Source organism: Strigops habroptila, chromosome 18 (genome assembly GCF_004027225.2).
Source record: "Strigops habroptila isolate Jane chromosome 18, bStrHab1.2.pri, whole genome shotgun sequence".
Lineage (NCBI taxonomy): Eukaryota > Metazoa > Chordata > Aves > Psittaciformes > Psittacidae > Strigops > Strigops habroptila.
The window spans coordinates 1,569,960-1,584,125 of record NC_044294.2 but is presented as its reverse complement, the minus strand read 5'-3'; the positions used below and the strand labels follow the sequence as shown (position 1 = coordinate 1,584,125).

The window sequence follows — 14,166 nt, the reverse complement described above, 5'->3', positions numbered from 1 at the left end:
GAACACTGGGGTGTTTGAGGGTAGGGTCTGGAGGGGGGATGCTCAGCCCCCAGCCTGGGGACCTGCTGCAGACTCACCATGGGGGGAGCAAGGAGATGAAAGCAACTTGACTTCCACCTTCTATCCCAAGAGCGGATGGCTCAGCGCACTGGCAGGCAGGGACTGGGTGCCTCTGTGCCTGCTGTTGCTTTCTTCCTTACTGCTGGCAGGACTGACGGGCTCTGGTTTGCATCCCCAGACTGGTTCGGCGTGGTGCTGCAGCTGAAGTCGCGGGAGACCGGGAGGATGTTTGTCAGCACGGAGTTCAAGTTCTACAACTGCAGTGCCCACCAGCTGTGAGTGCTCCCTTCCCATCCCTGAGCAGAGCCAAACACCCTCTGAATCGGAATCCCAGCCTGGTTTGGTTTGGAAGGGACCTTACAGCTCATCCACTTCCAACCCCCTGCCATGGGCAGGGACACCTTCCACTAGAGCAGGTTGCTCCAAGCCCCTGTGTCCAACCTGGCCTTGAACACTGCCAGGGATGGGGCAGCCACAGCTTCTCTGGGCACCCTGTGCCAGCGCCTCAGCACCCTCACAGGGAAGAACTTCTGCCTAATACCTAATCTAAATCTGTGAAATGGATGCTGGGCTTTGGGATCAGCTGGCAGGGTTATTGCTCTCCTTGATTCATCCAGCAGACACATGCATTAGAAGGGGAGCCCCCCACTGTCTGTCTTCTCTGAACGTCTCTGGGTGTTTGTGTAGCTTTCTGTGCCTTGGGAGATGCAGGTGGAGCGAGCCTGAATAAACCTTAACCTGCTGGTGCCCCCAAGCTGCGTGATCCTGCAACTGTGAACTCGGATGCAGCTTTGCAGGCAGCCGGTGAAGGCAGAGCAGAGGGTGCTGAGGTGGGCTGCAGGCAGCCAGAGTAGGCAGAGCCCTTCCACGCTGCACTGCCCAGGAGAGCAGGATGCTGGCTGCTGTGAGGATGCTCCAATACACCAGCATTGGGCTGCTCCATGTGAGGCTCAGTGCTGCTAAGCATTGTGGAAATGTATCCCCAATGGACACATCTGCTGGAGGGCAGCATGCAGCTGCCTGGCCTTAAGAACAGCTTTACAGACCTGAAGCACTGAGCGGAGGTACCAGGATGAATTGAGCCCTGTGAGTCCTTCAGTCCCCCCATGTTGCCTCTCCATATATCCATTACCCCAATGATTCTGTCACGCTACCTCTTGTGCACAGCTCTGTCCTTATGTCCTTGTCCCTCAGCTGGGCTCTCCAGCACCAGCCTCTCCTGACTGTGAGCACTTGCAGTCCCTCCAGCAGTTGCTCTGCATTCTCAGGGGTTTGAATTTGCATGAGGGATGGCATCACAGAGACCCCTGTTTTCACTTAGGAGTTTGAATCAGGAGAGGCAATGCATCTTCCCTGGCCTGTCATTTGGCTTCATCTGACCATGCCTTTCCACCAGCTTGTATTTGGAGATAAAGTGCTAACGGGGTGGTAAATCTTGCAGCGCTTAGATCATACCACACTTGTTATCAGGGAGTTCAACAAGGGCACGAACCAGCCTGGCAGGAATAAATCACAGCATGCAAAAAGGAGGAAGAAAAACAGGTCTCAGCCAGCAGAGAAGAGAGACCTCTTGATCCTGAGACTCTTCATTGCAATGGTGAGGGTGTCTAGAGAGGGCAGGGGAGCAGCTGTGCTGAGATGGTTCAGCACCCAGTGCATGAATTCCTGCATCTCAGGGAGCTGCACGTGGGTCAGTGAATGTGGTGATGGCTTCTGTGTAAAGTCTCTTTTTAATAAGTAATAGATGAGGTGGAAAGATGCAGTTTCTGAAGCAAAAGAGAGACAGTGGCCCTTAAGAAAGCTGGATGAAAGAGCAAAGGTGGTGACCTGGTGTAAGACTCTGATTGCTCAGGATCCTGCCAGGGCTGAGCAGAGCTAAAAGCACCAGACAGAAAACTACGGTAGAGTGAGAGGTGCCAAACCAAGCTGTGGGCCTGGGTGATCAAAGAGGTCCTCCTCCACTGGCACCAGTTGGGAAAGCTGGAGGGCAGGTGGGAGAAGTGCTATAGATCGAAATGGGTCAAACAAATGAGTAATTAAAAAAGCTTGCAGCACTGGATATCCTTCCTCAGATTTGCATGTGCATGGTTAGAATAAGCTTCCTTAGCTATTAAGGTCACTACGAATGCCTTAGAAGGAAAATACAATTGAGATATTAAAACTCAAATGTGTTCTTGTGGCAGCAGCCTGCGAGAGGCATTGCCCAGCTGGCAACAGAGCCTCTGCCCCGAGCTCTGCTTCCCTTGTTTTCCAGAGTTTTCTCCCTAAAGCTGTGCTCCTGCTTCCCTGTTGATGCTCATGTGCCTGCACTGACGCTGGGATCTCTCCAGCGCATCCCTGCCCACTCCAGGCAGCACCACCATCTCTGGAACTGCAGGTTACGCCATGGAGCTGAATCCCATGGGCACAGCTTATGCTTATCCCAGCAGACGGTCACCAGAACACTGCCACATGGCACAGAGGGTTGGCCTCAGAGACAAGGAGATGGTCACTGCTGATATTAGCAGCTCTCATGGACAGCCAGTTAGTGTGGAATGAAAACCACCCCCCCCAGGCAGTTTGCTGGCAGCTGGGCCACCCCGTGTCTGAAAAGGCTCTGTGTTCTTTCAAAAGCATTTCATAAACAGTTAATTTCTTCCAACGTGAATCAGAAGTGTTCTATGAAAAGCACTTGCTGGACTCGCTGCACTCCAAGGCCAAGCAGAAGTGTTACTGTTGACTTGAAGCATTCCTGACTTGTAAAACAACTGATCCAATTTTTTCCAGCCTTGTCTTGTTTCCCACTTTCTAGAAACTAAAAAAAACCCAAGTCTGGTGCCTGTGCAATATTGTGCTTTATTTTACACCAGTGCAATGACGTGCAATAAATTCCAGCCTGGGTTTTATTACTGAATGAATTGGGAGGTTGCTTAAAGACTGCCTCTTGAGCACGTGTTTTCCCAAACCTGTTTGTTGGAACTAAACATCCCTCCAAAGGAATTACTTTCCCATGAAGGAGCCTGAACCTGGGCTCCTGGCTGGGCCTGTCTCTTACCCTATATGCTCCCCAAGGCGATAACCTCCTCTAAAACTCCTCTTTCTTCCCCCAGGTGCCTGTCCTGCGTGAACAGTGATTTCCGCTGCCACTGGTGCAAGTACCGGAACCTCTGCACCCACGACCCCACCACGTGCTCCTTTCAGGAGGGACGGATCAACGTCTCTGAGGTACTGGAGCAGGGTTTTGGCTCTTTCTTCTTTGCTGTTCTATGGTACAGTTGGCATAACCAATGTGATGTGAAGTTCTTTGACTTCCCATGGGTCAGGGCTCCTCTCTTGGCTGGCATTGAAAGTGCAGATGCAGCTTTAAAGGAGCGTGGCAAGAAATGGTCAGTCAAGCTAAAGCGATGTGTCTTGGAACGCCTGATGGCAAGCAACAAGTCAGATGCAGAGCTCTTGGTGGGACCCATTCAGTGGGTTGTGTTGGCAGGTCTGAAGTTTATGGCAGGCGCTTGACTGTGAACTGATTAAGAAGGGAATTACAGATGTGAACAGCACCAGTCTTTGGGAAAGAGAACTGATGCAGGTTCCAGTGCTATGGACCACGAGCCATCTCTCTTAACAGTTAATAAAAGATGTGGGACTCAAGTCCAAAAATGCTTTTAAGGGTTGGAAGGAGGTATAGCCGTTAACAGCTCTGCCAGCTCTCCTGCATGTCCCAAGGCAAAGGGATCCATGGATGAAAGGAGTTCCTGATCAATTCCTGATCAAAGATTACCACTAACCCCTTGGTCTGAGGTTTCTGCCCCCACTGTCCAATTCCCACACTGCTGCCTGCTTCACGCTCACTAGATACAGAGCAGATACAGCCTCCAATGCTGGTAGGGTCCTGGTGTTTGTCCTTACTGCCCCTCCACTAGCTTTGTAGCAACTGAGTGCAGGTCCTAAAGCTCCGAGGAGATAAAAAAAGTTTAAAAGGTGCTTTGGAAATCTTGTGTCTTGGAAAGTGGGAAAGGCAGGAGTGAGGATGTACATGAGTATTAGAAGAAAGGACAGTAGGGTTAGCCAGTATCCAGACAAACCCTTATCAGTGAGTAATAGAGAAAAGCAGAAGAGATTGGTCAGTAGAGTAGGACTCCGAGCTGTTAAAAAGAAGTGATTTTAGCTGCTGCTAAACCAATAGTAAACTTGAAACTTAACTTGGGTCTTTCTGGTTAAAATGCTGCCAGAAGGCACATGGATACAAGGCAAGAAACGTTAATGAACTGCATGTGCACAGACCTCAGTGAGAACCAAGGGATGGGCAGCATAATGGGGAGCCTTGCTGGTGGCAAGGGACAAGAAGGAAGCTCCAGCAGCAGCCTCAGAGTGTTGTCCCATGCAGCAAAGGGATTGGATACCCAGGGAGAAGCATCCACCCTGGGGACAAACCAAAAGCTTTCTCAGTCCAGTTCAAAGTCAAGCAACTTCCTTTCAACATAACAAGACAAAGCAAAACCCTTTGCTTCTCCTTCTCTTGAGTGATGTGGGGGTTTTTCTCCCTCATACGCAAAGCATCACTGTCTTCTGAGGCTTTACAATTGTAGCTCTCAGTTCTATAGGTCTTCAACCCATGATCTCAGAAGTGTTTGAGAAGTCTCTGGTATAGCAGGACAATCCCATTATCTCAGTTTTTCTCCTGGGAATGCACAGGACTTGCCTGAGATCACACAGAGGGAGCGAGTGGAGGAGTTGGTATCTCTGCCAGTTCCTGCTGGGATCACAGGATTGTTGCATCTCCAAAGAACTTCCTTTGTCATCTTCATCTTGTAGAGGTTGTTTCTTACCAGGGGATGTTATGTGCTACCTCATGTGCTATCACACCTTCCCAGTGATAACTTTTGATAAGGGCTGATGATTAACAATACAGATGCTCCACTGTTCATCGTGACTTCTCCAGACCTCTGAACACACAGGCAAAACCAGCCACCAAAAGCTAATTTGCTTGCTTATTTAAAGCACACACAATGTAGTGCTAATGCCTTTATCACGGGCATTTCACTCCAGCTAACACAAAACATGAAATAAATGCTTCATAAAGAGTTTTCTCTCTGAAGACAATTCAGATCACAATGTTTTCATTGTGGCATGGCCTGATGTGTTAGCAAAAGGTTTGTGCTTACCAGCATCCCTCCCTTACTAGCAGAAGATTGGGTTTGGAGCCGGAACATGGTGATAACCATGGCAGTGCCTCCACCATGGAGGGAGCAGCACCAGCATGTGCTGTCCTACTTTCAGTCCCGTGTGCCTCCTTCATGCAAGATTTGCACGTGTTCACATGGGGGTGGAAATTTTCTTGTGCCTTTATATTTAATTTAAGAGAAAATATCTTGAATATTCCCTCTTACTCCTGGCCCATCAGAATTCATGTCCCAGTGGGATTCGATGCGTAACAAACTCCCTTTGATGCTCCTAGGAGTCTATTTTGAGGAGGAAAAATTGCTCAAAGCCTCAGCTGCTTTACAAGGTGATAAGGGAAAGAAAGCCTATCTTCATGAGCTGTACACTTGCTCTTTGCCATCTTCTGGTTGTACTGACCAAGGCAAATCATAGAATCACAGATTTGATTTGGAGTCATTGGTAGATAAATAGAGAACCCTTCAGAGCCTTTAAAGCAGAGATGTCTTCCAGGGCGGAGCTGGCTCTCAACATCCTCCAGCTGGTGGGAAGTTTCTGACATGGGGTAAACCCAGCTCTTTTGAGGCCTCTGTTTTCAGGTGGTCAGTTAATAATTAGATAAGCAACTCTCTTTTTCTCAGCCTTTTCTTAGCCTGAGGCTTCATTTCTCCACAAAGGTGCCTGCTTGGACATTGCTATCCAAAGAGCAATGGGAAGGCAAAGGTCTGGGGCTGGCTTGCACCCACAAAAGCAGAGTTTCTCTAAGAAGAGGTCTGTGAGTGTGTAGCACTGCCTGTTTCACTTCACAAAGCTTTGGATCAGGCCCGTGATAGTGATATCACTTTAATGTGTCTGAGGTGGCTGGGTTAATGTGTGTGAGGCTATAAAATCTCTCTTTTGAGATGTATAAAAGAGGAATGTAGATACATAGACATCTTTCCAGCCCATCCTAATGGAGGCTAGAACCATATACATCCTGTTAGTTACCCAGAATTTGGGATCCTGTCCCTCTTTCATGTCCACTGGGTGCAGATGATGTCATTTCCACATGTGAGCTGCTGAACAGGGGTCAGAGTGTTTCAGATTCTGGGAGTTTAGTGCAGAGGCAGATTTTGGCTCTAAATTGTCAATCCTTTTAGAGCAACATCTTTGCCCCTGGCTGTGCCCTTAGATGCCAAGTGCTGCTTGATGTGCCTTGAAGGTTATAAAACAAAATCGAACCTTCTTCATATCTGTTTTTCTAATCCCCATTGCTGAATATCTAAATGGGAACTGTGATACTTAGGAGATAACATGGAATCATAACATCTAAGTCCACCCGAGTCAGCAGATGACTTTGCTGGGTCACATCTAATATCTGGAGAGATGTGTTTGTCTGACAAAGTACCACATAGTACCAATAATATACCAATAGTAACAAAAATATCACAGTACTTCATCCATTAATGAGTTACAGCACGTGTGTACAGCACAGAGCTCAGGACGGAAGGGCATTGGGTAGGAGCTGCCTTTCTTTTCATGTCTGGTTTCTAAGGAGCAAGGTCTACTCTTCTTTCCAGTAGCATGAATGAAGAATAATGTGTTTCCGTGAGTGACAGGGTCTGTAATTTACATCATTGGGAACACAACTGGGAGCCAGAGGTTTACATTCATGTGCCAGATTCATTTATGTTTATAACTTTCAAGTATGTGTAGCAAGTTAACATATGTGGAGAGCTGTTTTTTTAAGATGAAAAGTATGAAAACAGTGTCTTTTCTTCCATTTGGGCTAAATCCCCTTTCTAGGCATTTTTTATCCAAATAAGAACAATATTTGACCTACTAAAACTGCTCTGTTTTAAACACAAATACTAACCATGGGTGCTGTGTTCTACTCCAGAGCTCTGCCTGTCACAGGAGGGGCTTTAAGATATTTATAGACCTTGGAATCTTTGAGGCTAAAAAGTGTTGGAGAAGCATAAAATGCCTTTGTAAATGGTGTGCAGCGATACTTCATAGGCAGAGCCTGTGCCACTCCTGCGTCAGTCTTGTCTTTCTCCAGCACATTTGTGTTTATTCTGGTGCACAGAAGTCAAGCAGGATAATGAGAGGATTCAGGATGTGTTTGTTTAGCGAGAGGAGGCGGTAATGGCCTTTCTAACTCACTGCAGGCTTTGCTTCTCATGAATTAAAAAACAAAGTAAACTGATTATGGAACAAATTGCATATTCTTGCTGCAGTATCCCTCTTATTCTGTATTTTCTGGATGCTCAGCTCTTCCTAGTGTGGGGAAGTGCAGAATCAAGCCCTACAAACAGGATCTGCTTCCCAGCAGTGTGCACTCCCAAGCTGTATGCATCTTCTTCACCAGAATCCCAATGTGAGGTTTTTTCTCCCACTGAAAACCAAAGGGAAAGATATCTATTATGTCCTACTCACCTCTAATGACAGCAGAACAATTTTTGCTACCAGCATTTTCAGCTCTAGAGAGCAGATTTCAAATGTAAGTCCTTCCCCATGTCTCTAAAGAGAGAAGCATTTCTTTAGCAGTCAGCTCACGAATGGCAGTGGCCAGGAAGGATAATGGTCCATAACATATTCATTATTTTCAGGACTGTGCACTGAGGTTCTCCTACTAGTGATGTGACTGGAGATTTTTTTGTTTCCAATCACGATGTGATAAAAGATACTGTGGCTCCAGGTTGTCTTTATGCCTTTTCTCCCAAAGATGGGCTTTGCACAGAGCTGGGGACCTTTGTTTTCTGTTGGTCCTGTTCAAGGCCAGGTTGGACAGAGTCTTGAGTGACATGGTTTAGCGTGTAGTGTCCCTGCCCATGGCGGGAGGGTTGGAACTGAATGATCTTAAAGTCTTTTCCAACCCAAACCATTCTGTGACTCTATGATTCTGTGACTTTGAGGTTAAATGCAAAACCTTAAATGCAGCCAGACCTCGAGCAGAAAGAGGTACAGGTGTGTGGTGCATCATAGAATGTATCTGCAAAGTCAGCTCAGGATGGACGGAAGCCTCCATGAATGTTAAGAGTTTGCTGGTGGTGGTGCAAAGGCTGAGCTGGGGGTTAGAGCCATGATACCAGGGTCTGCAGGAACCTCCGAGCTAAGCATCACAGTGGGATTCCCTTCCAGCCTGTAAACCCACTCCAGTGCAGAAAAGGGCTATTTTTTCCCTTCCCAGCATAGCTGCTTTCTGGCCATCGGAGTTTTAAACTCACTCTTGGCTGTTAATCCATAAAAGTCCCTACTAGGAATAAAATCAAAAATATATACAGAAAAGTGCCACTAAAAGGGTTTATGAGGCAGCAGTTCCAGCTACTGCCTTCTCCAAACCGGGGTAGCATCTGGTTCTCATTTACTACTTGCCCGAGCCAGTAGTGAAACAACATCCCATCAGCCTGGCTGGGAGCTAGAGAGGGAGCGTGGCTTGGCGTGTGTCACGGGCATTAGTGGGAAATGGGGATTTTCTCCCTGGATACACAGTCCTGGTGGGAGCCTGCGGAGGATGGTGATGGCTCTCTTTGCGTTGCCATCTGGGTGATGGACTTTAATCGCTTGGCAGGGTGGCAAAGGGCTTGGGATGCCAGTGTGGGATTTGGGAGAGGGAAGGGAGATGTCAGTCCAGTTTTATACTCAGATTGGGATTAATCCTTCAGTGTCAATGCTTACAGGTACTTAGGTACCTAGTTCCATTAGATCAAAGCAAATCAGAGTTAAACAGTATGTAAATACTTCTGATGGTCAGAGCCTTTGTTCTCTGCCTGCTGCAGTTCTGCGTATGTAAATTGAGAAAAAACTGTATCTCCTGGTGTGTTATGAAGAGATAATGTTGAGGATGTTGAGATCTTATGGGAGGAATGTTGTACAATTACCAGGCACTGATAGGTCTTGTTTTGCTGTTCATCTCAGCTGTGGCTGCCCCGTCCCTGGCAGTGTTCAAGGCCAGGTTGGATGGGGTTTGGAGCAAGCTGCTCTAGTGGAAGGTGTCCCCGCTCATGGCAGGGGGTTGGAACTGGATGAGCTTTAAGGTCCCTTCCAACCCAAACCAGGCTGGGATTCCATGACCTAGTTCATGCTCCTGAGGAACTGGAGATCTGCACATCTGCGGAATGAGGATTGCAGCGAGAGTTTCCTTTTATTTTGTGGACAGCATCTTGCATAGCAAACTCTCCTGCAATATTAAAACTTGTTATTAATTTACAGTTGCATGATTTTGGACAGATAGTGGCAGAAGTGGAAGCAAATCACACTTCTCTGTACTTAATGTTTTAATTGCTGTGCTTAGTCTTCAGAATATATAGTTTTGGAGGCAGCATCATTTTGCTCTTTTCTTTGCTCCTTTATTGCAATCACACAGATGTTTGAAATATTTTCACATGGTTTTCGATGGAAGACTTAAAGACTGCTTCCAGTTCCGTGGTGTTTTGTGTACTCAAAAACCAGGCTGTTTTCAGGGATTGGGGAACTATCCTTACACATTCTTTCACTGCATTGAGCTATGAACTCCTGAGCTCTAACTTGTTTATAGAATGATCATCGAGGATGAAGCACCATTCTTTATGTGAAGTGAAATGAAATGCCTTTGTACTGTTTTGTCTCGGCCCCACTGCCACCCTTCTCCTCCTCTCGGCTCCTGCTGAGCAGCCTCTCCCTGCTCCTGGAACTCAGCATCCCTTCCTTTCTCTAGTTGTCTCCCAAAATGCCTTTGCTCTGGCCTAGCAGGGTGATTGATAGTTCTTTGAGGCTCTGGCTGTAATATACTCCTCAGTTTGCATTTGACTTGGAAAAGCGCATTCCTGGAGCAGCTCCTGGTTGCATTCTGGAGGTGTAGAAAGAATTTGATCTGCAGCAGCAGCTGGTGTCCGCTGGTTTGAATCATTGAGCTTGGCTGGGACATCACCTTCCTCCTGCCCATGTGGCTGGCACAGTCCCTGTGCAGGCCAGCAGTCTGGGTTTGCTCTTGCTAATGTAAAAGCTTGGGGTGCCTGTGTCCCAAGAGTTGGAGGCTTAAGGCTGAGAATCACATACTGGCTTGGGTTAAACTAGTTTGGACCTTAAAGTTCGTCCAGTTGCAGCTGTGTGAGCTGCAGGCAGGAGCATCACAGTGAGGTGTCGGAGCATGGCAGAGGGTGAGAGCAGATAGAGCAGAAATTAACATCACCTCAGAAATTAATGGCACACTTGAAGGCATTTTACTCAGATAACACAGAGCAGAACAGTACCTGGTAGCAAGAGGGAAGCACGTCGCATGCTTCACATACCGAGGGGTGTATGGATGAAATGGGATTAGGAGCAGCCCAGGGGCTGGGAGCAGCCCATTCCCCTCCTGGAGCAGCGGAGCTCAGGCAGAGCTGGAGCAGCTGATAACACGCAGCCACTGCTGCGAGTGGGCAGGGTGAGAGCTTGTGTCTCTGTAGATAAAACCCACGGCAAGCTCAGAGCAGGGAGAGTGCCTTCCATTGATTCCCTGAATAGCAACATTCCTTCTGTGCTGAGAAAATCAGTGTCAGCCTCAACACAGGGGGACTATGAGGGGGGACTCTTCATTAGGGAGTGTAGTGATAGGACAAGGGGTAATGGCTTCCAACTTAAACAGGGGAGATTTAGGTTGGATACAAGGACGAAGTTCTTCCCTGTGAGGGTGCTGAGGTGCTGGCACAGGGTGCCCAGAGAAGCTGTGGCTGCCCCATCCCTGGGCAGTGTTCAAGGCCAGGTTGGACACAGGGGCTTGGAGCAACCTGGTCTAGTGGAAGGTGTCCCTGCCCATGGCAGGGGCTTGGAACTGGAGGAGCTTTAAGGTCCCTTCAACCCAAACCAGGCTGGGATTCTATGACTTCTGCACTTAACCTGCAGCTGCATCAGTGGACTGAGAAGTGGCTGGTGCTGTGCAGTGAGGATGTGCTGGGACATCAGCCCTGCCCATCAGAGCAGGGACCAAGACCTGGCTGGAACTGCAGATCACCATTACTGCTGTAACCTCTCCCTCTCTTTTATTGCTCCCGCAGGACTGTCCCCAGCTCTTCCCCACAGAGGAGATCCTGATCCCAGTGGGAGAGGTGAAACCCATCACGCTGAAGGCAAGAAACCTGCCCCAGCCCCAGTCTGGCCAGCGCGGGTACGAGTGTGTCCTCAGCATCCAAGGCGTGATCCACCGCGTGCCTGCCCTGCGCTTCAACAGCTCCAGCGTCCAGTGCCAGAACAGCTCGGTGAGGGACCAGCAGGGTGCCCAAAATGGGTGTCAGATGCGAAGGGGATGGGCTCAGCCACGGGGAAAGTGGAAAATCTGGAGTTAAACTAATCCTGGAGTTAAACTAATCCCGAATTCCTGGTGGGAACCTGCCGTGGCCATGCGAGGTGTTTCATTATAGCACCAGCTGGGAGAAGATCCTTTATCTGGCAGTTTCCTGTCTGACTGAGGGGGGGGCGGGGGGGTCAGCAAAGAGGAGGAGGAGGAGGGAGTGTAACCAAAGGTGTTAAGGCAGGCTAATTCACATGAGGGAGATAAGGCGAATCACGGACCCCTTATCGGGGAGCTGTCGAATTCCAGGTCACGGTAGCTGCATGAATATAGTAATGCTGAAAAGCAGCATGGTGCAGGGAAGCAGGGGGAAAGGAAAACTGCTGGGGGAGAGAGAGCACAGTGCAGCAGAGAGAGGGAAATCATCTGAATGATGCTGCTGGGGAAGCAGGCAGGGGAGGGTGGCTCTCCTCTATAGGATGGGGCTTAGCCCTGCCAATGGACCTGGCACATTTTAACCCAGAACACCCAAAGTCACCATGGCAGGTACTCAGAGATGCCAAAACATGAATGGCAAATGCAGCCCATGTTTGGTCTCATGTGGCACACTCCATCTGGAGGACAGGCAGAGAAGAATGTGGTCGTTCCCCTCCTTTCCATGCTTTTGAAGATGTACATGGGCAAAGAGGGCACATTCAGTTTGGTTTAGGCAGCAGAACAGGGTCCACTTTAATATTCAGCGCAGATGGTCTTAAATTGTTAATGAAGTTTTGAATTTTTAACAATTTCACTGGATATTTATATATCAGTGGCCATCTTCAGGCCTTGCAGCTTGGTGGATAATAAATGTATTAATACTATAGAGTACTTTTCCTATCCAAAGAGATTTATAAACATTAGAGAAGCACTTTTATTCCTGTTAGGCTAATAGGAAGTGGTAAGTAGAGTACGTAAGGGCAATTCTGTACTCACATCCTATCACATGTGCAGAAGATCTCGTTTCACATCAACTTAGTAAAACTCGGGCCAGGTGAATCAGTACAACCGAATGTAAAAGTTAAAGCTGTCCAATTACTGCATGGGGGACAAAGCAATCTGCTTTGGTTTAATCATCATTCCCTCATTCCAAAGATGGTGGCAATGCTCACTCACCTTTTTAAGTCTTCTTAGCAGCTCTCGGTTTACTGAAAGAATAACAGAAAGAGGCCTCACTGGTGCTCATTGTGAGAATGGGAATTTCAGAATACCCTGGGAATTCACCTGAAGCATCCAGATTCCCTCAGCCACAGCCCTCAGGATGTCCGTGAGAAGGTGAATAATTCAAGCCAGTGCTATGCTAGACTAGGCTGAAGCAGAGATTGGGAAAGGACCTCTCTGCACCATCTATTTTTTCTCATCTGTGGCCTATTTCATCAGGCAGAACTTTGCAGTGTGATTTTTAAGCTCCCAATCACACTAGGGTGCATGGTGATTGTGTGAGAAGATAGCCTGAAGGCAGCAGTCCTTCCACTCTGATTAACTGGAGGGGCTGTATTGATAAGCCAGAGACTGAGTGACAAGAGCAACCACTGTGCATGGAATAATTAATCTATTACCTCTCACAAGGACTAGATCTGATTTAATTATCTCTTCCTGGTGAGGAGGAGGAAGTCAAAGCAGAACTCTGGAGATGAAGTGTAGAAGTGTGGTGGTTCAGACATCAGCGGGTTTTAAGCGGAGAATAATCATGGTTTCTTTAAAAAAGAATTCTTTTCCTCTTAGTGCCTCTGGTACATCCTCCCAACCATTTCATTCTCAATCTTCTCCTTCAGTATCTCTATGATGGGATGGACATCAGCAACTTAGCAGTGGACTTCGCTGTGGTTTGGAATGGGAACTTCGTTATTGACAACCCGGAGAATCTGAAAGGTAAAGTCTGCTTGAGTTAGCTTTCAAGGCATGGAAAGGAGGATGGTGATGGGGCTGGAGTGTGGCTGTTGGGGCAGAGCAGCATTAGCTGCCATCAGAGGCATTGTGGTCCTAGTGGATCCTGCTGTGGATAAGAGCAAACTCACTCTGCTCCACTGACAGAGGTGCTCACTAAGCGCCACTGATACAGCCTGGGCTGTGGGAACCACATGTGCAAGTCCAGTCTGCAGCTTGTTAAGTCAAAAGATGTTAGATACTAGATTTAGATATTAGGAAAACATTCTTCCTGATGAGAATATGGTGAGACAATGGAAAAGGTTGCCCGGAGAAGCTGTGGCTGCCCCATCCCTGGCAGTGTTCAAGGCCAGGTTGGACACAGGGGCTTGGAGCAACCTGCTTTAGTGGAAGGTGTCCCTGCCCATGGCAGGGGGTTGGAACTGGATGAGCTTTAAGGTCCCTTCCAACACAAACCATTCCATGCTTCTATGAAAACTCAACATCCTCCTTTGCTTACAAGTCCAAGAGCAGCTGTAGCCCATGTGACTCTTTCAGTTCTTGACTTTGCACTCAGTGCCCGTCCCCTCTTCCCACAGTGCACCTCTACAAGTGCGCAGCCCAGCGTGAGAGCTGCGGGCTCTGCCTCAAAGCCGACCCCAAGTTTGAGTGTGGCTGGTGCAGCGGCGAGGCCAAGTGCACGCTGCGGCCGCACTGCAGCGCGCCCTCCGCACAGCCGTGGCTCGACTGGTCCAGCAGGAACGTCAAGTGCTCCAACCCTCGCATCACCGAGGTAAGAGCGCGCATCTCTGGTCCTTCTCCAGTCCAAGGCCAGGTTGGAG

At 48.3% G+C, this 14,166-nt stretch overlaps 1 protein-coding gene across 4 annotated transcripts in view; it reads left to right on the top strand.

Annotated features, from left to right (window-relative positions):
• The window catches only part of PLXNA2 (plexin A2), a 287,247-nt gene that overhangs the window by 188,167 nt on the left and 84,914 nt on the right, over positions 1-14,166 (top strand). For all 4 annotated transcript variants that reach the window (XM_030473343.1, XM_030473342.1, XM_030473340.1 and 1 more), the window contains exons 8-12: positions 239-335; positions 3,150-3,264; positions 11,190-11,390; positions 13,234-13,330; positions 13,924-14,117. In XM_030473343.1, coding sequence (XP_030329203.1) covers positions 239-335; positions 3,150-3,264; positions 11,190-11,390; positions 13,234-13,330; positions 13,924-14,117 — 704 coding nt within the window. The remainder of the gene's footprint in view (positions 1-238; positions 336-3,149; positions 3,265-11,189; positions 11,391-13,233; positions 13,331-13,923; positions 14,118-14,166) is intronic.